Source organism: Neopelma chrysocephalum, unplaced genomic scaffold (assembly GCF_003984885.1).
Source record: "Neopelma chrysocephalum unplaced genomic scaffold, ASM398488v2 Primary Assembly neopelma1_105, whole genome shotgun sequence".
Taxonomy (NCBI): domain Eukaryota; kingdom Metazoa; phylum Chordata; class Aves; order Passeriformes; family Pipridae; genus Neopelma; species Neopelma chrysocephalum.
The window spans coordinates 694519-715555 of NW_020897769.1; the positions used below are offsets into that span (position 1 = coordinate 694519).

Consider the following 21037-nt stretch of genomic DNA (forward strand, 5'->3'; position numbering starts at 1 on the left):
CCGCCTCGATGGTGCCGGAGCCGCCACCGCCGCCGCCGCCGACACCGACATGTTGCGGCCGCCCCGCCGCCTCCCGCGCCCGCCCCGCCGCGCCATCGGCACCGCCAGCCCCGCCGGGCCCGGCCGCCGCCTGCTGCTCTCCACCCCCATCTTCTACGCGAACGGGCCGCCGCACATCGGGCACCTGTACTCGGCGCTCTTGGCCGACGCGCTGCTCCGCCACCGCCGCCTGCGCGCCGCCGGGCCCGGGCGGCTCTGCACGGGTCAGCGGGGGTGCCGGGATGACCCCCTGCGCCGGGGCTGACTCCTCTCCCTGGGGCTCATCCTTCCTCCCGCCGTCTGACCCCTCTCCCTCCGTTTGACCCCGGTCCCTCGGGGCTGACCCTCCTTCCCGGGACTCAACCCCCTCCCGGGGCTGACACCCCTTCCCAGTCTGATCCCCCACCCGCCTGATTCCCACTCCCAAGACTGACCCCCCCACATCTCGGGGCTGACCACCTCCCCGCGATTTGACCCCCTGCCCCGATCTGAACCCCCTCCTGCTCTGACTTCCACCCCCGGGACTGACCCCGTCCCAGTCTGACTCCCCCTCCCGGTCTGACCCTCTCTCTGGGTCTGACCCCCTCCCCCGGGGCTGACCCCCCTCGTGCTCTGACTCCCACCCTCGGGGCTGACCCCACTCCCAATGCCCCCAGGTTGGTCCTGTGTCCCCGCAGGGGGTGTCCAGCCCCGCACCCCTCCCCACGGCCCCATGGCCTCTCTCTTTTCCAGGCACCGACGAGCACGGGCTGAAGATCCAACAGGCAGCGGCGGCGGCAGGGATGTCACCCCCTGAGCTCTGCGAGCGCGTCTCGGGGCTGTTCCGCCAGGCCCTGGCCCAGGCCGGCGTCGCCTTCACCGACTTCACGCGCACCAGCGAGCCCCGGCACCAGCGGGCCGTGCGGCACTTCTGGGGTGCCCTCCGTGACCGCGGGGCTCTCTACAAGGGCTCCTACGAGGGCTGGTACTGCACTCCCGAGGAAAGCTTCCTGCCCGAGAGCCAGCTCGCTGAGTGCAGGGATGCCCAGGGACGCCCCTGCAAGGTGTCCTTGGAGACCGGCCATGAGGTAACGGCACCTGCGGGAGCACCATGCGCGCATCTGCTGCTCTGCTCTGGCCGAGTTTGGGGTGTTTAATGCTTCCTGCAGCCTTCTGTGATTCATGTTGGCTGAGACTCACCTGTATTTCAATGGAGTGTCACCTGTCAGTCCAGAAACCTTCTGTCCTGGGCTGATCACCACAGTGGGAGGGGGGATTCTACTCCTCTGCCCCACTCAGGTAAGACCACCCCCCCAGAGGCTCCAGCTCTGGGGTTCCCAGCACAGGAAGGACATGGACCTGTTGGAGAGAGGCCAGAGGAGGCCACCAAGGTGATCAGAGGGATGGAGCAGCTCTGCTGTGAGAAAAGGCTGGGAGAATTGGGATTGTTCAGCCCGGAGAAGAGAAGCTTTGGGGAGAACCCATAGCAGCCTTCCAGTATCTGAAGGGAGCCTGCAAGAAAGATGAAGAGAGACTATTTATAAGGGCCTGGAGTGACAGGACAAGGGGGAATGGCTGCCCGCTGACAGAGGGCAGGGTTAGATTGGGTATTCGGAAGAAATTCTTCCCTGTGAGGATGGTGAGGTCCTGGCACAGGTTGCCCAGAGAAGCTGTGGCTGCCCCTTCCCTGAAAGCATCCAAGGCCAGGTTGGACAGGACTTGAAGCAGCCTGGTCTAGTGGAAAGTGTTCCTGTCCATGGCAGGGGGTGGAACGAGATGGTCTTCAAGATCCCTCCCAGCCCAAACCAGCCTGTGATTCTCTGTGTTATGGTGGTGAGTGGGGATCTGAGGGAGAGCTGCCAAACCCCACCTGGCAGGTGCACATCACAGCCACGTGCCAAGGATTCAGCTGCTGGGGGTTCTGCAGCCTGCTGGCCTGGAAGTGGTATTTTACAGGGGCAATGAGAGAAGTTAGCTGAGTGGGAAGATAATGGTGTTTGTAGCTGAGGGGTTCCTTGGGGGTCCAGAGTTTGAGACCTGTTTTGTGAGACAGTTCAATGTGGCCTCTGGACACTTAACCAATCTCTTCACATGGGTTTTGGCCCCACTTAAACCACTGTAACATCACCTGCCTGTGGTCAGCTTGATGCCTGGATGGGTGCACCCAGGACCGTGGTACCTGCCCCAGAGTCTCTCTGCCACTGCGTTTTCTAGAACATGTCAGGAGTTACATTATTTAATCCAGCAGCTGCAGATAATCCTGCTCAGAGCTCAGCACAGGTTATGCTCCTGTGGTCTTTGTATGAGGCTGGGGCGTAGGAGTGTTGGTTCACACAGAAAGGGCTGTATTAGCAAATAATAACTCTTGAGAAAGCCCCTAAGATAACTGGAGACATGCCATAAACCCCAGACTTCTGGTGAGTGTCTGGGTTCTGGTGTCCAGTGGAGCCTGGGGGTGAAGGTGTACAGCTCATCTTTGAATATGTTTTGAATGTTCTTCAGGTCTTCCTTGTACCCTGCGAGATTCCTGACCCAGCCATGGATCCCTGAGTGCCTTACACAGCTCACTTGTACTGCATCCACCCACCATTTTTCACTGGTTTAGCTAAATGTGTCATTTAATGGATTTAACAGTGGGGGAGAAGTGCTGTCAGTGCACAGTAAGCAAACAAAAGTTAGTGACTGAGATGCATTAATGCATAAACTGGGGAAAAAGAGGAACACGGCCCCCAGGAGAACAGCAGAGGCAGGCACCAGGAGTGCCAGTAGGGCAGGAACTACAACATCATTTTGTCTTTTCATGATTTTCCACTATTATAGCAAAACTATGTTGTTAAGAAAGTAAGAAAGTGTATTCTCATCTCCCTGATTCCTTCCTGATGTCACATCAACCTGGCAGGTAGAAAGGTGTTCCTTCCTGGGATTATGGGAGTATTTAAAAGCAGGATGCCGAACCATCCCAGGTGCCCAAGTCCTCAGGCGTGTCTTGGGCAAGGAGGTTCCCACTAGTCATGGAAAGATACCGGGGGCTTTCCATGGGGTGGGAGGACACCCAGACACAGGGAGCTTGGGACAAACTCCACACTGAGAAAGCTGCGTGCAAATTATCAGCTTGTTCTCGTAGCGTTTGGGCCGTAATCCTTTCCTCTTCTCCCGTCCCAGGTGCACTGGACCAAAGAGGAGAATTACATGTTCAGGCTCTCGGCGTTCCGGGATCCCTTGCAGAACTGGCTCCGGGACAACCCACGCGCCGTTTCTCCCGACCCTTTCTACCAGCGCGTGCTCCGCTGGCTGGACGAGGATTTGCCGGACCTGTCGGTGTCCCGTGAGCGGAGCCGGCTGCAGTGGGGCATCCCCGTGCCCGGTGACCCCACACAGACCATCTACGTGTGGGTGGACGCCCTGGTGAACTACCTGAGCGTGGTGGGGTACCCCGAGAGCCACGGTGAGTGGTGGCCGGCCGCGCACCACGTCGTGGGCAAGGACATCCTCAAGTTCCACGCGCTGTACTGGCCGGCGCTGCTGCTGGCGGCAGGGCTGGCCCCCCCCCGAGCGCATCCTGGTGCACTCCCACTGGACCGTGCGTGGGCAGAAGATGTCCAAGAGCCTGGGCAACGTGGTGGACCCCGCCACGTGCGTGGGGCAGTACGGCGTGGACGGGTTCCGGTACTTCCTGCTGCGGCAGGGCGTCCCGGAGCGGGACTGCGACTATTACGACGAGAAGGTGGTGAAGTTGCTGAATTCGGAGCTGGCGGATGCACTCGGGGGGCTGCTGAATCGCTCAACGGCCCCCAGCATCAACCCCAGCAACACCTACCCACGCTTCTCAGAGCCCTGTTTTCCAAAGGTCCTGGATTCCAGGGAAGCAAAAGGCGCGGGCAGGGTGTCTGCTGAGGACTACGAACTCGTGGCAGCGGTGGCCTCGCTGCCTGCGCAGGTGGCTGGTTATTTCGAAGGCTTCCAGATTTACAAGGCTTTGGAATGCATTGCCCAGTGCGTGAGGCAGACCAACGGCTTCTTCCAGAGACACAGGCCTTGGAAGCTCGACCGAAGGGACCCTGCGGAGCGGCTCTGGCTGGACACCATCCTGCACGTCACGCTGGAGTGCCTGCGTGTCTACGGGATGCTCCTGCAGCCTGTGGTCCCACACATGGCAGACAAGCTGCTGTCCCGGCTGGCTGTTGAGCCAGGAGAGAGGGGTCTCTCTGATCTGACATTCTTGGCGCGCTATGATGGAAAGCCGTGTCCCTTTGAGGGGAGACAGCTCGGACCTGACACTGGCGTCTTGTTCCAGAGGCTGGAGAAGTTGGAAACTATGAAGAACACAAAGCAAGAAGCTCGAGTCTCTGACAAACAGCTTCTGTGAATAAAAACCTTCAGGAACTCCTGGGAAACGTCTTTTCACCTTCCTTCTATTGATGGTGGTGGTGTGGAGGGGTGGGAAGCTGGCCCGACAGCTGTCCCAGTGACAGGCCTGGGACTGACCAGACATGCCTTGGGGAGGAGATTGTGTGAGCAGGGCTGAGGGCTCAGGAAGCTCAGGCAGCACCCTCAGAATGCCTGAGTAGCCAAGTCGGTAACTGAACCAAAACACAGCCTCAGGTTTCAGCATTGCTGCTTTTTTTGCCCCGATGTATTTTATGGGATGTAAAAAGCAACTGAGGCAAATATTTATCCCCTTAAAATAGGGAGGTTTTTCTGCACGGTCCTGGGGCTCCACCAGAGCCCTCTTGCCTGTGTCTCTCACTAAAGCATAGAATCCTTGACTGGTTTGTGTTGGAAGGACCTTAAAGCCCATCTTGTTCCAATCCTCTGCCATGGACAGGGACACCTTCCACTAGATCAGGTTGCTCCAAGCCCTATCCGGTCTGGAACACTCCCTTCCTTTACCTTGTCTGAGGTGAGGAGGCATCAGGTGCTCTTCTGAAGACATTGTAACCATGGATATGGCAGCCAGTCTGCTCAGCCATCCCTTCCAGAGACAGCAGCTCCCACCTTACTCACTCCAGCAACCCCTTCTTGGGCTGATGTTCAGGACGAGTATCCAGGGGGATCAAGAAAGCCCTGAGGAGAGATGGGGTTGGTCCTGGTCCTCCTCAGTGTTGTCTCCTTGTGAAGGAAGAAGGATGAGCAGTTGCTCTACAATCAATGTCCTCATCTCACCTTTAATCCCCAGGTTTTTGGCCAGGCCAGAAGTAGCTGGGGGTGGTCAGATATGGTTCCATGGGGCTGTAGTGCCCATGGATCTGTTGGATCCTTCAGCTGAGCTTCCTCTGTGGGCCAAAACAAGTCTGAGTGAACCTTGATGGGGATGATCCTGTGTGACCACTCTTCCAGGGGCAGGACAGCACCGAGGTCGAACAGGAGGTCTCATTTAGCTGTGCAGACCTGCTGGCATCACCAGAATGGGAAAAGGGGCCTGTGTTTCAGGCCTAGCCTCACCTTCCTGAGGCTTGCCTCCTGCAAGGCTTAGTGCACCCTAGTTTCATGTCAGTGCTGCTGGAAGCAGCTGAGCATTGGCACCCTGGGGCAGTGGTGACCACTGGGGATCTTTGGTAAATCCTTCCCAGCTCCTCCAGGTCCCAGGAGTCTTCTTTCATGGGCCTGATTTGGGGGGCTGTGAGCTCTTTTAGGGTTGCCTGGGCTGTGTGAGCAGAAGCAGTGCAGCCCCCATAGTCTTTTCACCCCTGCCAGTCCCTACACCCTCACTGTACCAAAGCCTGATGCTGTCCCGGTTTCAGCTGACCCGGGTCCCCTCATCCCCTCCTGCTGTGGTTCCCTTCCCCTCCCGAGTGTCACCTGCTCCCCTGCTCCTGCCATCCCACTGAGCATCCTTCCTGCTGCAGCCCCTGTGCCCTGGCGCTGTGGGTGCTGGCATCCCGCTGCCCTGCTCCTTGGGGACAGGAGGGACATATCCCCTTCCCGGTCCCTCTGATGCTGGCACCTGGGGGCTGTGGCTGCCCGGCCGGACATGGAGAGGGTCAGTCTGGCACGGGTGGCAGTGACCCCGTGTTGGGGCGTGCGGGTGTTTGTGTGCGCTGGTGTCTGCTCCTGCCCCGCTATCCCTCGGTGTCCCTGGCTCTCTCCCGGGAGGGGCCAGTCCCGCTGCCTGCAGCCCCGCCGGTCCCTGCCTGTCCCTTGGGGATGCCCGGGCCGGCCCGGGCTGAAAGCACTCGGTCCCCGGTCTGGGGCTTGGCGTGGCGGGTGGCCCAGAGCCGGTACCGGTGCGTGGGATGGGACCGGCGCCGGTACCCGGGGATGTGCAGTGCCGGTGCCAGAGCGAGGTGCCGGTGCCGCTACGCTGAGCGGGGACGTGCCGTGCCGGTGCCGGTACCCGGGGATGTGCAGTGCCGGTGCGCGGGGTGGAGCCCTGTTGTATTGGTGCCCGTACGCGGTGCCGGTGCCGGTGCGTGGGGCTGCGCCGGTGCCGCTACGCGGGGCGGGGACCTGCGGTGCCGTAGCCGGTGCGTGGGGCGGAGCCGTGCGGTGCCGGTGCCGCTACACGGGGCTGTGCCGGTGCCGGTACGCGGGGCGGAGTCGTGTTGTATTGGTGCCCATACGCGGTGCCGGTGCGCGGGGCTGTGCCGGTGCCGCTACGCGGGGCGGGGACCTGCGGTGCCGTAGCCGGTGCGTGGGGCGGAGCGGTGCCGGTGCCGCTACACGGGGCGGTGCCGTGTTGTGCCGGTGCCGCTACGCGGGGCGGTGCCGGTGCCGTGCGGTGCCGTAGCCAGTGCGCGGGGCGCCGCGCCCCCATGAGCCGGTGAGGCGGCGGCGGTGCGGGAGGGATGGCGGCGGGCGGCGGCGGCGGGGGGCGGCCGCCGGGCTCCGACCCCGCGCTGGAGCCCTACGTGCAGACCCGCATCTTCAAAATCATCGTGATCGGAGACTCCAACGTGGGCAAGACGTGCCTGACCTTCCGCTTCTGCGGGGGCACCTTCCCCGGCAAGACTGAGGCCACCATCGGCGTGGACTTCCGCGAGAAGACGGTGGAGATCGAGGGGGAGCGCATCAAGGTGGGCCCCGCACCGGCCCCGGGCTGGCTGACATCAGTCCCGCAGGGCCCCGCTCTGTCCCCGATGGGTTCTACACCGGCTCCGGTGGGCTCTGCTTCATCCTCGGTCAGCCCCGCTCTGTCCCCGACGGGCCCCGCACGGGCCCCGGGCTGACCAGCACCAGCCCCGAGGACGCCCCCACTGGCCCCGATGGGCCCCGCGCTGGCCCCGAGCTGACCAGCAGCAGCCCCAGCAACGACAGCAGCGGGTCCCCATCCCTGCCCCCACCCCATCCCCTGCCCCAGGGCTGCATGTCGCACCCCAAAGCCCTCCCGGGGGCTTTTCCTTTCATCCCAGCTGGAGGGAGGAGACAGGGACAGGGGAGAATTCTCATGCCTGTGGTCAGCAGAGATGCTTCTGGACCCATCCATCCCTGCTGCCTTGTCGCTATTTCTGGGGTTGGTTTGAGCCTGCAGCGGCCTGAAGTGATGGGTTGGGGTGAGCCACTGCTGCCCTCCCGACACCCAGCACAGCCTCGGGGCATCGGGGTGGCTCCGGCTCCAGACACTGGACCAGCAGAGGGGCACAGCTGGGGGATGGAGCTGTGTGCCAGAACCAGGGCGTCTGGGGGGGCAGAGGGAGGCTGGAAGGCCGGGAGCTCCCACGGGCCGGTGGCAGCAGGCTCGGCAGCTGTGGGAGCGCTGCTGGAATCTGCTCCCAGCTGGCACCGGGAGCTGTGATTGCAGGACGACTGGAACAGGATGAATTTGCTCTATGAAGGCCCGTGTGACACCTGTAAGAAATGACCAGCCCAGACCTGGAGAGCTCTGGCTGGTGTGTCGGAGCAGATCTGCTGCTGGTAGGAAACCATTCAGGAGCAAAGCTTGTGGTTGAACTTGGCCTGCCAGGTTCAGGGGGATCAGCACCCACAGCCTCCAAGTGTGAGGCTGGTGCTGGAAGAACAAACATTGCTGCTGTACTGACAGATGGGTGATCAAAAGTTGAAATCGCAATGAAACCAAAGCTCATGTTGGTGGGTGAGAGCTTTAGTTGTGCTTCTAGACTGTCCATTAATGTTTTTCCCTTTCTCCTTTAGATGTGGTCCTTCCCCCCTACCCTCCCCAGCTCTGTCCAGCCCCATGGAGCCATGCTGGTGTGAGCTCTGGTGCAGGCTGGCATGGAGCCTGTCTCATGGCCAATGGCAGGAAAACACTGCCAGGGTTTCTACCTTTGGATATTATTTGTGCTCCAGCGGGCGTGAGTGGGAGGCAGTGCAGCAAACTGGCCTTTTCCTAGGATAATGCATCCAAGAGGAGAGGTGAGAGGTGGGAGATGGACCCTCCCTCTCCTGCTCTTCCCAGGCACTGGCCCAGAAAGGGCTGAGCAGCAGCTCTGCTTTGCCAGCATTTTTCACTCTGAAAGACCTCGGGGCAGGCATTGTCTCTGTGATAGGGTGATTCGGATTAATTTGGAAATTGCCAGTTCCAAGCTTCAAGATGTTACCAGGAGAACTCAGACTGACCCCTGGGGGCACCCTGCTAGTTACCAGTGTTCAACCAGACTTGGTGTCACTCGACACCACCTTCTAGGCCCAGACGTTCGGCCAGTTCCCAATCCACCTCACTGCTCATCCAGTTTAGGAGTTTCTTGGCTCCTCTGTCACTTGGGTCAGGGAGTTGTCATTGAGGGCTCCAGGAATGTTCTGGACTGCCTGTGCCCTGCTGTGCTGTCATTCCAGCAGCTGTTGAGGTGTTTGAAATTCTCAGCGCTGCAAACACGAGGCTGCTCCTTTCTGTCCATAGAGCACCTCATCTGCTTGCTCTTCCTGGCCAGGTGGTCTAGAGTGGAGACTCCCTACAATGCTATCTGTGGTGTTCTGCTCTTTAATCCTCCCCTACAATCTCTGGTGGCTCCTCACCCATCCCCCACAGAGGTCCATGGCCTCCTGCTGCACTCCCACACAAAGGGTGGCTCCCCGTCCTCGTCTTCTCTTTGCCCTGACTCCTCTGTGAAATTATCTGGGTTCTTGTTCATGCTGTAGGATTTGGTAGACAAGTAGACATGGACCTGTTGGAGTGAGTCCAGAGGAGGCCACAAAGATGCTCTCGGGGCCAGAGCCCCTCTGCTCTGGAGCCAGGCTGGGAGAGCTGGGGGTGTTCACCTGGAGAAAGGCAGGCTTCAGGGAGACCTGAGAGCCCCTTCCAGTGCCTAAAGGGGCTCCAAGAGAGCTGGAGAGGGACTTGGGACTAGGGCCTGGAGGGACAGGACAAGGAGGAATGGCCTTAAGCTGAAGCAGGGCAGATTTAGATGGGATATTGGGAAGAAACTGGGGATGATGGGACACAGGTTGCCCAGAGAAGCTCTGGACGCCCCATCCCTGGAAGCATTCAGGGCCAGGCTGGACAAGGCTTGGAGCAACCTGGTTTAGTAAGGTGTCCCTGCCCATGGCAGGGGGTTGGACTGGATGGTCTTTAAGGTCCCTTCCAGCCAAACCATTCCATGACTCTCTGAAAGCCAGACAGCAGGAAGCCCCCCTGAACCCCCACAGGGGGCCCTGCCAGGGCCATGCTCCTGTAGCCTCTTCTCTCCTCTGCTTCCCTTCCCAGGTGCAGGTGTGGGACACGGCCGGCCAGGAGAGGTTTCGGAAGAGCATGGTGGAGCACTACTACCGCAACGTGCACGCCGTGGTCTTCGTGTACGACGTGACGAAGATGAGCTCCTTCACCAACCTCAAGACGTGGATTGAGGAGTGCAACGGGCACGCGGTGTCCCCGCTCGTCCCCAGGGTGCTCGTGGGGAACAAGTGTGACTTGAAGGACCTGATCCAGGTGCCGTCCAGCCTGGCCCTCAAGTTCGCCGACGCTCACAACATGCTTTTGTTTGAGACCTCGGCCAAGGACCCGCAGGAGAGCCAGAACGTGGACGCCATTTTCATGTGCCTGGCCTGCCGGCTGAAGGCGCAGCGCTCGCTGCCCTGCCGCGACACCGAGGGCTGGCCGGGGCAGCCCCAGCCGCAGTCCCGCCGGCTGGACGAGGCCAGCGGGAAAGGCTCCTGCCCGTGCTGAGCGGGACCCGGCCCGGACCCCAATAAAGGCTCTGAGCCCCCTGCGCTCCGACTCCTGCTTTGCGCCTCGGCCACGCTCGTTTCGGTCCGGCGGGTAGCGCTCGGGTAAAACCGGCCCGGCTCGGCTGTGATCGTCTCGGTTCGGTTACAATCGGCCGGGTTCGGCCCAGCTCGGCCACGCTCGGCCCGGTTCGGCGAGTAGCGCTCGGTTGTAATCGGCCCTCTTCGGTTACAATCGGCCCCGCTGGGCCGCGCTCGGCCCAGTTCGGCTACAATCGTCTCCACTCGGCTACAATCGTCGCCACTCGGCGACATTCGTTTCTACTCGGATACAATCGACTCCACTCGGCGACTCTCGGCCGAGTCCGTTCGGCTAGGCGGGCAGCGCGCAGTCGCGGTGCCGCGCGCAGGCGCAGTGCGCGCTGCCGCCGCCATGAAGTAGGTGTGGGGACTGTGAGGGGAGCGGGAGGGAGAGATGGGGGAAGGTTTGGCTCTGGCGGTTTCGGCGCTGACGGTGCCTCGCCCGCAGCCCCCTGACGAAGGTGAAGCTGATCAATGAGCTGAACGCGCGGGAGGCGGAGCTGGGCGTGCAGGAGGCGGTGTCGTGGCACGCGGAGTACAAGGACAGCGCCTGGATCTTTGTGGGTACGGGCCGGGCCGGGGAGCGGCGGGGCCGGGCCGGGCCCGGCCCGCTCGTTGCCGGTGACCCCTTCCATCCCTCTCCCCACAGGAGGGCTGCACTACGAGCTGACGGAGGGCGATGTCATCTGCGTGTTCTCGCAGTAAGTGCCGCAGCCCCGGCCCCGCCGCCCGCCCGGGCGCTGCCGGAGGGTGCTGACGGTGTGTCACAGGTACGGCGAGGTCGTCAACATCAACCTCGTGCGGGACAAGAAAACCGGGAAGTCCAAAGGGTTCTGCTTCCTGTGCTATGAGGATCAGAGGAGCACCATCCTGGCTGTGGACAACTTCAATGGGATCAAGGTGAGCGGGGTTCGGGTGCTGCTGCCGCGGCTCCTCGGGTGCTCCCGGGGACCTGCCCGCGGTCTGAGAGCCCGGCCCCTCCAGATCAAGGGACGGACCATCCGCGTGGACCACGTGGCCAACTACCGGCCCCCCAAGGAGTCGGAGGACTGGGATGAGGTGACCAGAGCCCTCCATGCCAAGGGCTGCGGGGTCAAAACGCCGCCTCGCTCCTCGTCTGACTCCCCATCGGAGGAGGAGGAGGATGTACCTGTGAAAAAGCAGAAAGGTGAGGAGTGTTCCTGACGAGCTGGATCCGAGGTGGGATTAGGAGCTGGAGTCTGGGTGGAGAGAAGGGTTAGAGGGAGGAAAATGGGCACAAAGTGAGGGTGGGGACAAGATGTTGCTCCAAGGTGCCGAGGAGGTGCTTGAAAATGAGGGAGGAGGGGGAGAGCAAAGAGGGAAAAGAGTCGTTGGGTCTGGACTGGGAAATTCCGCAGAACGAATCATGATGTTACTGAGTAAAGGGAATGAGTGGAAGTGTCCAGCATTACTGGAAAGAACATGGTGTGAGCGTTCAAGAGGGAAGTGGGGTGGCTGCAGCTGGAGGAGAAGGGTGTCACGCTAAGAAGTGGAGTGGGATCTCCCTGAGGGGGAAGCAGGCTGGCATATTGGGGGCATAGGGGAACAACTTGTGGTGAGAGGGGAGTTGGGGCAGTGCCATAAAATAGGGGAGTTGGGGGTGCTCCTGGAATTGGGTCCATTGCAAGTTGTGACCCCGTGTTCCAGAGAAGCCGCGGAGCAGAGCGGAGCAGCCGAAGCCAGGCCAGCAGGCCGGGAAACGGGCTGGCACAGAGGAGCCACATCCCAGGATCAAGATCAAGAAGGAGAAGGAGGACCCTGGGTACGAGCGCTACGCCAGCGGGAGCTCCGACAGGAACGCTGGGAGCAGGACACAGCGGGACGAGGAGCAGCGGCGGCACCAGCGGCCCTCGGAGAGGAGGGGGGACAAGAGCGGCCAGGAGCAGAGGGGACAGAGCAGCTCCTGGGAGGAGCGGGACAAGAGGGAGGAGGCTGGCAGGAGGAGCGACGGGCACAGCAGCCGGCGGGACGTGTCCCCCAAGGGAGGCAGATCCCGGGAGCCCCATTCCAGGCACAAGGAGCGGGGCTCTGGCAGAGACTCCGGCCGCCACTGAGCCCTGGGAGAGCATTCCAGGGCCAGGGAGGCCCTGAGCCTGCCCAAACACCTGCTCCAAGCTCCCAGGGCACTGCAGCTGGACTGCTTGCCTCACGGGAGCTTCCCTTTGGATCTCCTCCTGCCCTGGGCCAGGGCTTTCTGTGTTGGCTTCAGTGCTGGCCATGGAGGGTGGCAGGAGCTGGGATCTGGGAGCAGCAGGATGCTCCCCTTCCCCAAACCCCCAGTTCTGTCAGTGCTGGAGGGTGTCCCCCTCTTGCAGTGCGGGAAGAGGCCTGTGGGTGTCTGGTCTGGCCTCGCCTGCCAGTGAGTCCTGTGCCCACCCAGCGCCTCCAGGTTCTGTGGTGGATCTGCAGGGATGCACTGCTGTGTTGGGGCCATTCATTGTGGGTTTGTTTAAAGGTCTTCTAATAAAAATTCCTGTTTGGCAGAAGCTGGTCCCAGGAGCAGCCTTCCTGCTCCTGATGCTGATTTTGGGCTGATTTGCCTGGAAAACCGGGAGTGATGGATACAGAGTTGGGGGGTGGTACACAGCGGTGATGAGAGGGATGGGATTTGGGATGGTTTGAGCTGGATCTGACTCCTACAACGAGTAATCCCTCCAGAGTCTACAGCAGTTCCAGGCATGGGGGGCAGAGGGGGCATTTTCCCCATGGAACAATTGGGACTGAGCCCAGAGGTGCCTGATATGAGGTCAGACGGGGACTGGGGCAGGGGCAGACCCGGGGAGTTCCCAGTGTGCTGAGCAGGGGGCTCAGCCCCATCCTGCTCCTGGTACCCCGGGGAGCGGTCACCATTCTGCTCCCGGTATCTGGAAAGGCTCAGCCCTTCCTGCTCCTGGTACCCCGGGTGGCTGTGACCGTTCTTCTCCCGGTACCCCGGGGAAGCTTAGGCCTGTCCTGCTCCCGGTACGCGGGGAGTGGTCACCATTCTGTTCCCAGTGTCCGGGGGGGGGCTGTGATCATCCTGCACCCGGTATCCGGGGGGGGTTCAGCCCCGTCCCGTTCCCGGTATTCGGGTGGGTCTGAGCCCCGCCCTGCCCGCGGTGCCGGGGGGCGGTGCCCGGTGCCGGTGCGGTGCCGCCGGGGGCCGGCGGGGGGCGCGGCGGTGCCGGTGGCCGTTCCGGCGGCTGTTCCGGTTCCGGTCCCGGTCCCGGTGGCGGCGGTGCCCGCCCGCCATGCCATGTCCGCGCTCAACTGGAAACCCTTCGTGTATGGCGGGCTCGCCTCCATCGTGGCCGAGTTCGGTGAGGCGGCGGAGCCGGCGGGGCGGCAGCGGCACCGGGGCCGTTCCCGGCGGGCGCTGACGCCGCTGTCCCCGCTGTCCCCGCTGTCCCCGCAGGCACGTTCCCCGTGGACCTCACCAAGACGCGGCTGCAGGTGCAGGGGCAGAGCACCGACGCGCGGTTCCGCGAGGTGCGGTACCGGGGCATGTTCCACGCGCTCTTCCGCATCTGCCGCGAGGAGGGAGGACGGGCCCTGTACTCGGGGTGAGCACCGGGCACCGGGACCATCGCGACAGGGACCCCATCGGGATAGGGGCCCATCGGAACCGGGATCCCCATTGGCACCGGGACCCATCAGGACAAGGACCCATCCCATCGGCACCGGGCTCCATCCATCCCGAGACCCCCACGGGTCCTTCCCACCCACCCTGCCCCCCCCAGTCCATCCGCACCGGGACTCCCCTACCGGGACCAGGATCCCCCATCCGCCCTGGGCCCCCCGATCCACCACGGGAACCCCCGTGCATCCGTGCACCCATCTGCTACGGATCCTCCACCAGGCCTGGCATTTCCTTCCACCCACCCTGGGCTTCCCCCCTGCCCCACCATCTCTCACCACCTGCCCTGGGCCACCCTTCGGTCACGGCATCACCCCCGCCATCCTGCCCGCCCCCCCAGCCCATCCCAGTTTCCCCCCTCCACCCTGGGATCCCCCTCTGCCTTCCCGAGGTCCTCCCGGGTCCCCCCACCCATCCCGGGTCCTTCCCCTCTGCCCACCCTGGCCCCTGCTTCTGTCCTGGCACCCCCACCTCACCCCGGGCTCCCTCTTCCACCTTCTGTCCTGGCATCCGCCCTGTCCATCCCAGTTCCGCCCTCCCCTTTGCCCATCCCAGCCCACTCCCACTCCCTGCATGGCACTGTGACCCCCAGGACCCACCCAGCCCTGAGCCCTGGGGCCGGGACAGTGGAGACTCCTTGTTTTCCCGAGATGAGGAGCAAGGCCAGGGCTGTGTAGATGCCAGCCCCTGGTACAGCAGGGGGCAATCCCAGTGGTTATCCCGGGCACTGGAGCCATGGCAGGGACGTGCCTGGTCCCCAGCAGTTTGGGGGCTGGTGGGAAGCTGGCACACAGGGATGCTCAGGGATTGTTCCCCCTCAGGATCGCCCCGGCACTGCTGAGACAGGCATCCTATGGCACCATCAAGATCGGGATCTACCAGAGCCTGAAGCGGCTCTTCGTGGATCGCATGGAAGGTCGGTGTCAGGGAACGGGGCAGCAGGGGCACCTCCCAGCTCACTGATCCTACACTCCGTTGTGTGTTCTGCTCATTCCCTGCTCTGTCCTTCCCACCTCGAGATTCCCACAGGAATGGAGCTCTGTTACTGGGTGCTGTGGTTTTGTTTGTCAGTGGTAGCATGGATCAGTTTTAATCCCAATGGGATCCCCTGATCCCTACCCAACCACCTCCCTCCAGCCAGGTCCCTCCTTTCATGGAATCATAGGAGAATCCCAGAATCACTTAGGTTGGAAAAGAGCTTCAAGGCTATCAAATCCAACCTGTGCCTGGTGCCCACCTTGTCCCCCAGCCCAGAGCACTGGGTGCCACGTCCAGTCCTTCCTTGAATACCTCCAGAACTGGGGACTCCACCACCTCCCTGGGCAGCCCCTTCCAATGCCTGACAGCCTTTTCCATGAAGAAATTATTTCTGATGTCCAACCTGACTCTCCCCTGGCACAGCTTGGGGGAGTCCTCTCGTTCTGTTAAGCCTTTATCTCTGCTTTGCACCTTGGAGCCACAAAAAATCATCCAGTTCCACCCCCCTGCCCTTGGCAGGGACACCTTCCACTAGCCCAGGTTGCTCCAAGCCATGTCCAACCTGGCCTTGGACATTTCCAGGCATGGGGCAGTCACAGCTTATCTGGGCAACATGTGGATTGGAATTGTGTGACTCAGCTCTGTAGCTTTGGCCCTGACTTCAAGATGAGATGCCACCAGTGCCCTAGACCCATGCCCTCTGCTCAGGAGGCCTCTGCAGCTCCTCCCTGGGCAGTGGAGCAGCAGGAGTCTGGTGGATGCTGCCTGAGGGAGCACTGAGATCTGCAGAGGTGGTTTTTGTCCCTGGGGTGACATGAGGGAGCGTTGTAACACCATTCCAACCTGGGAAAGCAGGATGGGCGGGCGAGATGCAGCACACTAATGGCATGGAACTGTGTCAGGGGAGGTTTAGGTGGGATATCAGGAAAATTTCTTCCCCCAGAGGGTGGTTGGGCACTGAACAGGCTCCCCAGGGCAGTGGTCATGTTCCCAAGAATGCCAGAGCTCAAGGAGCGTTTGGACAGTGCTCTCAGGGACTTGTTGGGGTGTCCTGGGCAGGGCCAGGAGTTGGACTCGATGATCCTTGTGGATCATCCAACTCAGGAGATGCTGTGGTTCACTAGAGCTCCTTTCCAGGGTTGCTCTGTCCCCAGTAACGTCTCTCCCTGCTCCAGTAACGCCTCTCCCTGCCTGGTTCTGTCCGTGTACACAGGCCCCTCCTCGCTGTTCCAGCCTTTCCAGCTGTGAGCTCCGTGCCTGAATGTTTGTCTCCCTACAGGCCTGGGGCAGCCAGTGGCCTGGTCTCCTCTGGGAAGTGTCGTGGTCAGTACCAGCAAAGTGCTGTGCCTTTTCCCAACGTAACCATCATCCTAATACTGGGCCTGGAAGTCTCAGGTTATTCCCTGGAACTAATCCCATCTAACTCCCCGCCTGGTCCCAGTCCTCAGCTGGCTCTGGGTGGCTGCGTGGTCTCACTGGAGCCAAAACCATTTGGTATCAGGTGGCCTTGAGAAGTGCTGGGTTGTTCCTCTCTGTCTCCCTCTGTCCTGGTTTGTCCCTATCACGAGAAATGCATCACTGGGCACTGAAATCTCAGATAATTGTTCACAATTTTCACGTGTCCCATGATTTTCCTTCTCATCAGTCAGACCTGCCCCTCTGAGAGAGTGCATTGCCAAGTGTCCCAGCTGCCACCTCCTGTCCCTGGCAGGTGTGGGGACAGACCTGCCACAAGCTGTGGCACCTGCCCAACCCCTGCTCGTGCAGCTTCACTGTGAGATTTGAGAGCTGAGCTGCTCTGCTCTTCCCAGCCCTTGTTCCATCCCACCTGTGCCCCTTCCCGTGAGGTCTGTAGGGTCTGACCTTCTTTCCTTGCTTGCAGATGAAACGTTGCTCATCAATGTGATCTGTGGGGTGGTCTCGGGGGTCATCTCCTCTGCGCTGGCCAATCCCACAGATGTGCTGAAGGTAAGGGCAGCTCCTGGCCAGCACTTGGCCGGCTGTGGGACCTGTGGGAGGTGCAGCTCAGTGCTCCCTGAGCCACCAGTTCTCCTAATTTGGGCTTTTCTAATAAATGGAGACCGAAGCCCAGAGCAATTAACAGCAAAAAGCACAGCTCTTAAAGATCACAGAATCCCAGAAGGGTTTGAGTTGGAAGGGACTTTAAAGCTCGTCTTGTCCCACTTCCCTGACGTGGGCAGGGACACCTTCCACTGTCCCAGGTTGCTCCAAGCCCCGTCCAACCTGGCCTTGGACACTTCCAGGGGTGGGGCAGCCACAGCTTCTCTGGGCAACAAAGGTCATGAAATTTGTTGTGGTGAAGGATGGATGCTGCGTTATCCGACCTGGGCAAGGTGAGCAGGTGGCAGCCAGATGTTCCTCACACCTGCCCTGCTGCTCTCCCCTTGGTCACTGTGCTGGCACTGCCTGTGGAGTGAGCAGAGCCCAGTGGGGACTGCCTGGTGCCCTGGAGTCAGGGTAGCCCTGCTCTGGGCTGAGAGAGCCTGGAGAACTTCCCTGTGCTTCTCCCTGTGTAGATCCACCTTCTTAGGCTGCTCCCAGGGCAGGAAGGCCTCATCCTTCATGTCCCTGTGCTCCCACCCCACTGCTGTCCCTGCTCCTTGCCTGCTGCCATCACTGGCCGCATGGTTTGCAGGGAGAGAGACGTGGAGAGCAGTGTCAGCTGTGAGCTGCTCTGTGTTCCTGCTCCCAGGAGTTCCATGGAGCTGGTATCCCCGGTGTCCCTGCCCTCTGGGACAGGTGCTGATGTCAGGACAGGTGCTGATGTCCACCCGCTGACTCTGCCCTTCCTTCCAGATCCGAATGCAGGCTCAGGGCAGCTTATTCCAGGGTGGGATGATCGGCAGCTTCATTGACATCTACCAGCAGGAAGGTACCCGAGGCCTCTGGAGGGTGAGCACCAGCTCCCAGAATCCCCCACCAGCAGCACAGCTAACAAAAACCTTATGGAAGCGGGTGCTCTCTTAGCAGGGAGCACCTGGAGCCCCTTCCAGCTCCTTAAAGTGCCGCTCTTGTGGGGCAGAATCTTTCCTGCTGTTGAAATTTGTGGGGAAGGCAAGGGGGTGACAGCTTGGTTTCTGTATGCTGGGAGGATGGAAGCAGTGTGCAGTTAATGCAGCTGGAATAATACTGCCAGGGTGGAGGGATCTTCCTTGACTGCCTGAAGAACTGCAGGGAGGACACGGGGAAGACTGTCAGGAAAAGGCCCTGAGAGGGAGCTGTGGGATGTGCCACTGGCTGCAGGCCCTGGGAGCAGCCTGTGACGGTGTTCCTGCCCCACAGGGTGTTGTCCCCACGGCCCAGCGAGCTGCCATTGTGGTGGGGGTGGAGCTGCCAGTCTACGACATCACCAAGAAGCATTTAATCCTGTCAGGCCTCATGGGTGACACCATCTTCGCCCACTTCGTGTGAGTAGCTGCTGCTCTCTGCAGGCTTGGAGGGGTGTGTGGAGCAGAGCAGCCAGGTGGGATCTGGAGGGGTTTGCTCATGGATCGAGCGCTCTGGGGCTGCAGGGAACAGGCTCGGTGCTTCTGAAGGATCTGCTCTGTTGGCTGGAGCAGCTCAGAGTGGGCAACAAGTGCAGAATCATTGAGGCTGGGTAAGACTTTAAAGACCAGTCGTTCCCCCAGCACTGCCAAGGCCACCACTAAACCAGCCCCACATCCCCAGACAGACCTCCCTGGGGAAGGACCTGGCAGAAATCCTTTGGTGACATGGAATGTCAGCTTGGTTTCAGCTGGCTGATGGCCAGAAACGCTGCTGTACCACATCTGTGCCCTGGTATGAACCAGGCAGGTGGTGCGGCTCCTGTTTTCTGCTGGATGCCTTTCATAAAATCCAGTGGAAGGTACTTTGTTGCCTGCCTGAGCGGGAGTGGCCGTGTTCAGGGCTGTCCCTGTCCTGATTTGGGGGGTGTAGTTCCAGCTTCACGTGTGGGCTGGCGGGGGCCATCGCCTCCAACCCCGTGGACGTTGTGCGGACGCGGATGATGAACCAACGGGCGATCGTGGGCAGCACGGAGCTCTACAAGGGCACTCTGGATGGCCTCGTGAAGGTAAGGGGGGGGAGAGGTGGGCACATCCCTGTCCTGGGAGGCTGGCTGGGTCCCAGCACCACACTATGGGAACAGTGAGATCCTACAGCCACAGAAAGAGTGGATCCTACAGTCCTCAGCGAGTGTGTCAGACAGACAGGGAAGGGCCCAGAGTCACTTCCTGAGGTTGTCACTGTCAGCCTGAACATCCTCCCAGCCTTCTGGGACAAAATTTAGGCTGTGAGGCAGTTAATTAGGTTCAGAGACTGCAAGTGATGCTCCAGACACTGCACCTGCACGGGCCTGTCTGCTCCCTGCAGCTGCTGGGGAGGGCCAGTGTGTCACATGTGGCACCGGGGATGTGGGCCTGGCATGGCTCCTAATTTAGCTGTGTCTTCTCCTCCCAGACATGGAAGAGTGAGGGCTTCTTTGCACTCTACAAAGGCTTTTGGCCCAACTGGCTTCGGCTGGGTCCCTGGAACATCATTGTATCCTTTTGTGTGCTGCTGGGAGGTGGATGGGGGACAAGGGGAGAACCGAGCTGGGAAGGGCAGAGCGGGGCTGACACCCCAGTGCGATGCACTGGTGACCCTGGTGGGCACCTCTGCTGGTTTCTGTAGAGCCAGTGCTCTGAGGACTTGGCTGAGACCTTCCCTCTGGCCTGGGCTGTGAGAGGTGCTGCAGTTCCTGGATCAGCTCCTGTTTTGGGAGGGAATCCTGGGGAGCATTCTGGTGCTCTGAGGCAGGTGCTGACCCGCTGTGCAGGACCCTTCTGCCCTCTGAAACTGGGTGGGGAATTTACTGTAAAGAGCTCCCAGTCTGGGCTTGGAGCCACCTCCTCCTCTCAGTGGTCTGGGCAAGGCTGGGCCGGTTTGCTCTGGGTCAGTCCCTCCCCTGTCCTTGCAGCCCCTGTCCCCCAGCTCTGTCCTACCTGTGCACATCAGTTTGTGCTGCCTGGGCAAGGAGCTCCCTATGTGGGTCTCCACCAGCTGTGCTGATGCTCTGCCCACCCTGCCAGGCAGCTGCCTCACACGTCTCTGTCCCAATTCCTTGACGTTCCCTTCAGTTTTTTATCACATACGAGCAGTTGAAGCGCCTCCCGTTCTGACAGCTGCCTTCATCTCACCAGAGTCACCCTCAGGGCTGGCAGCAGAGCTGTGCTGCCGCCTCCCTCTTCATCCCACCATCCCCATGTCGTGGTGTTTGGTACCTGTGGGCTGGGCTCCCCCCCAAATGCATGGTCCCTGGAGCATGAGCTGGCTGGGATAGCCGGGAGCCCACGGCAGGAGCTGCTTGTTTCCCACCCGGAGGTGTACGTGTGCCTGGGCCTGCAGGAATATCTTCTGTGAAGATCTGTGCATTCCAGTGGCCTTCAGGGCACTGTGGCTCGTGGGTTGGCAGCGTGGGTGTCCTCTCGTGCCCACAGGGCGGGGCTGGGGCCCTGGAAGGTGCCATTGTCATGTTTATTGCCGAACTGTCACTCCATTAAATTATTTATTGACTGGATGGCTCGAGTTTGGGTCTGATTTACTGCAGGGGTGTCTGCCCTTGCTGGTTTTCACCATGCTGTATATACCTTTTTTCTCCATGTATTTATGTAAGAGCAATCTGTAGGATTCATTACCATAGAGGTGTTTCTAAACCCAAGTTTGTTAGTGTCAGAAAGTGACGCTGTTGCCTTCTCAGCTCAGTTTTGCCAAACCTGAGTCTCTTAGCTTTCTGCTTATTGCTTATATTATTTTTGCTTAGATGATCTGTAAATGATGTAAACACAGGTAATGTGGTTTAAAGGTGAACTCAAGCACTTGAAAATGGTGGCTCTGACACACCTGGTGCTGAGCAGAATATCCAGTAGGGTATTTTGGTTGTCCTCTTCTGGTTTTTGGTTATTTATTAATGTTTATGGCTGTGAAAGCAAACAGCTCTTAAGTTGCTGCTCACTTTCCTGTTTGTGGGGTGTCTTTAGTTTGGATGAAGGTCCCTTGTGACAGCACCGTGTCCTGGCTGGGCCTGCTGTGAGCAGAGTTTCTGTGCAGATCACACAAGGAATGTTTAGCCAAATCCAGCTGGGAAAAATGAGAGGGAATTGGTTTTGCAAAGGCAGAGATGCCTTTGCAGCTGCAGGTGTAGTGAAGGTGCTGAGCTCTTGGACTTAAACCCTGCCTTGAACAGGTCTTTTAGTGCAGGGCCCAGCTCAGCAGGCCAGAGGGTTG

The 21037-nt window shown here is 60.4% G+C and overlaps 4 protein-coding genes across 4 annotated transcripts; all 4 read left to right on the forward strand.

Annotated features, from left to right (window-relative positions):
* Positions 1-99: 99 nt before the first annotated feature.
* Positions 100-4412, forward strand: MARS2 (methionyl-tRNA synthetase 2, mitochondrial). Its single transcript, XM_027696116.1, is given in 4 exon segments — positions 100-263; positions 772-1106; positions 3181-3558; positions 3560-4412. Coding segments are annotated over 3 exon segments (1488 nt in total). The 5' UTR covers positions 100-263; positions 772-821; the 3' UTR covers positions 4385-4412.
* Positions 4413-6391: 1979 nt separating this feature from the next.
* RAB33A (RAB33A, member RAS oncogene family) lies at positions 6392-10119 on the forward strand. Its single transcript, XM_027696127.1, has 2 exons — positions 6392-7031; positions 9617-10119. Exons 1-2 carry the CDS (start codon positions 6804-6806, stop codon positions 10073-10075), a joined length of 687 nt encoding a protein of 228 aa, XP_027551928.1. The 5' UTR covers positions 6392-6803; the 3' UTR covers positions 10076-10119.
* Positions 10120-10489: 370 nt separating this feature from the next.
* On the forward strand, positions 10490-12662 carry RBMX2 (RNA binding motif protein X-linked 2). Its single transcript, XM_027696124.1, has 6 exons — positions 10490-10512; positions 10604-10719; positions 10805-10856; positions 10926-11055; positions 11140-11323; positions 11824-12662. The coding sequence occupies exons 1-6, from the start codon at positions 10508-10510 to the stop codon at positions 12228-12230; spliced, it is 894 nt and encodes a 297-aa protein (XP_027551925.1). The 5' UTR covers positions 10490-10507; the 3' UTR covers positions 12231-12662.
* A 685-nt stretch (positions 12663-13347) lies between these two features.
* On the forward strand, positions 13348-20330 carry SLC25A14 (solute carrier family 25 member 14). Its single transcript, XM_027696125.1, has 9 exons — positions 13348-13475; positions 13571-13718; positions 14614-14708; positions 16653-16738; positions 17588-17683; positions 18074-18198; positions 18710-18845; positions 19232-19312; positions 19891-20330. Exons 1-9 carry the CDS (start codon positions 13412-13414, stop codon positions 19930-19932), a joined length of 873 nt encoding a protein of 290 aa, XP_027551926.1. The 5' UTR covers positions 13348-13411; the 3' UTR covers positions 19933-20330.
* The last annotated feature ends 707 nt before the right edge of the window (positions 20331-21037 follow it).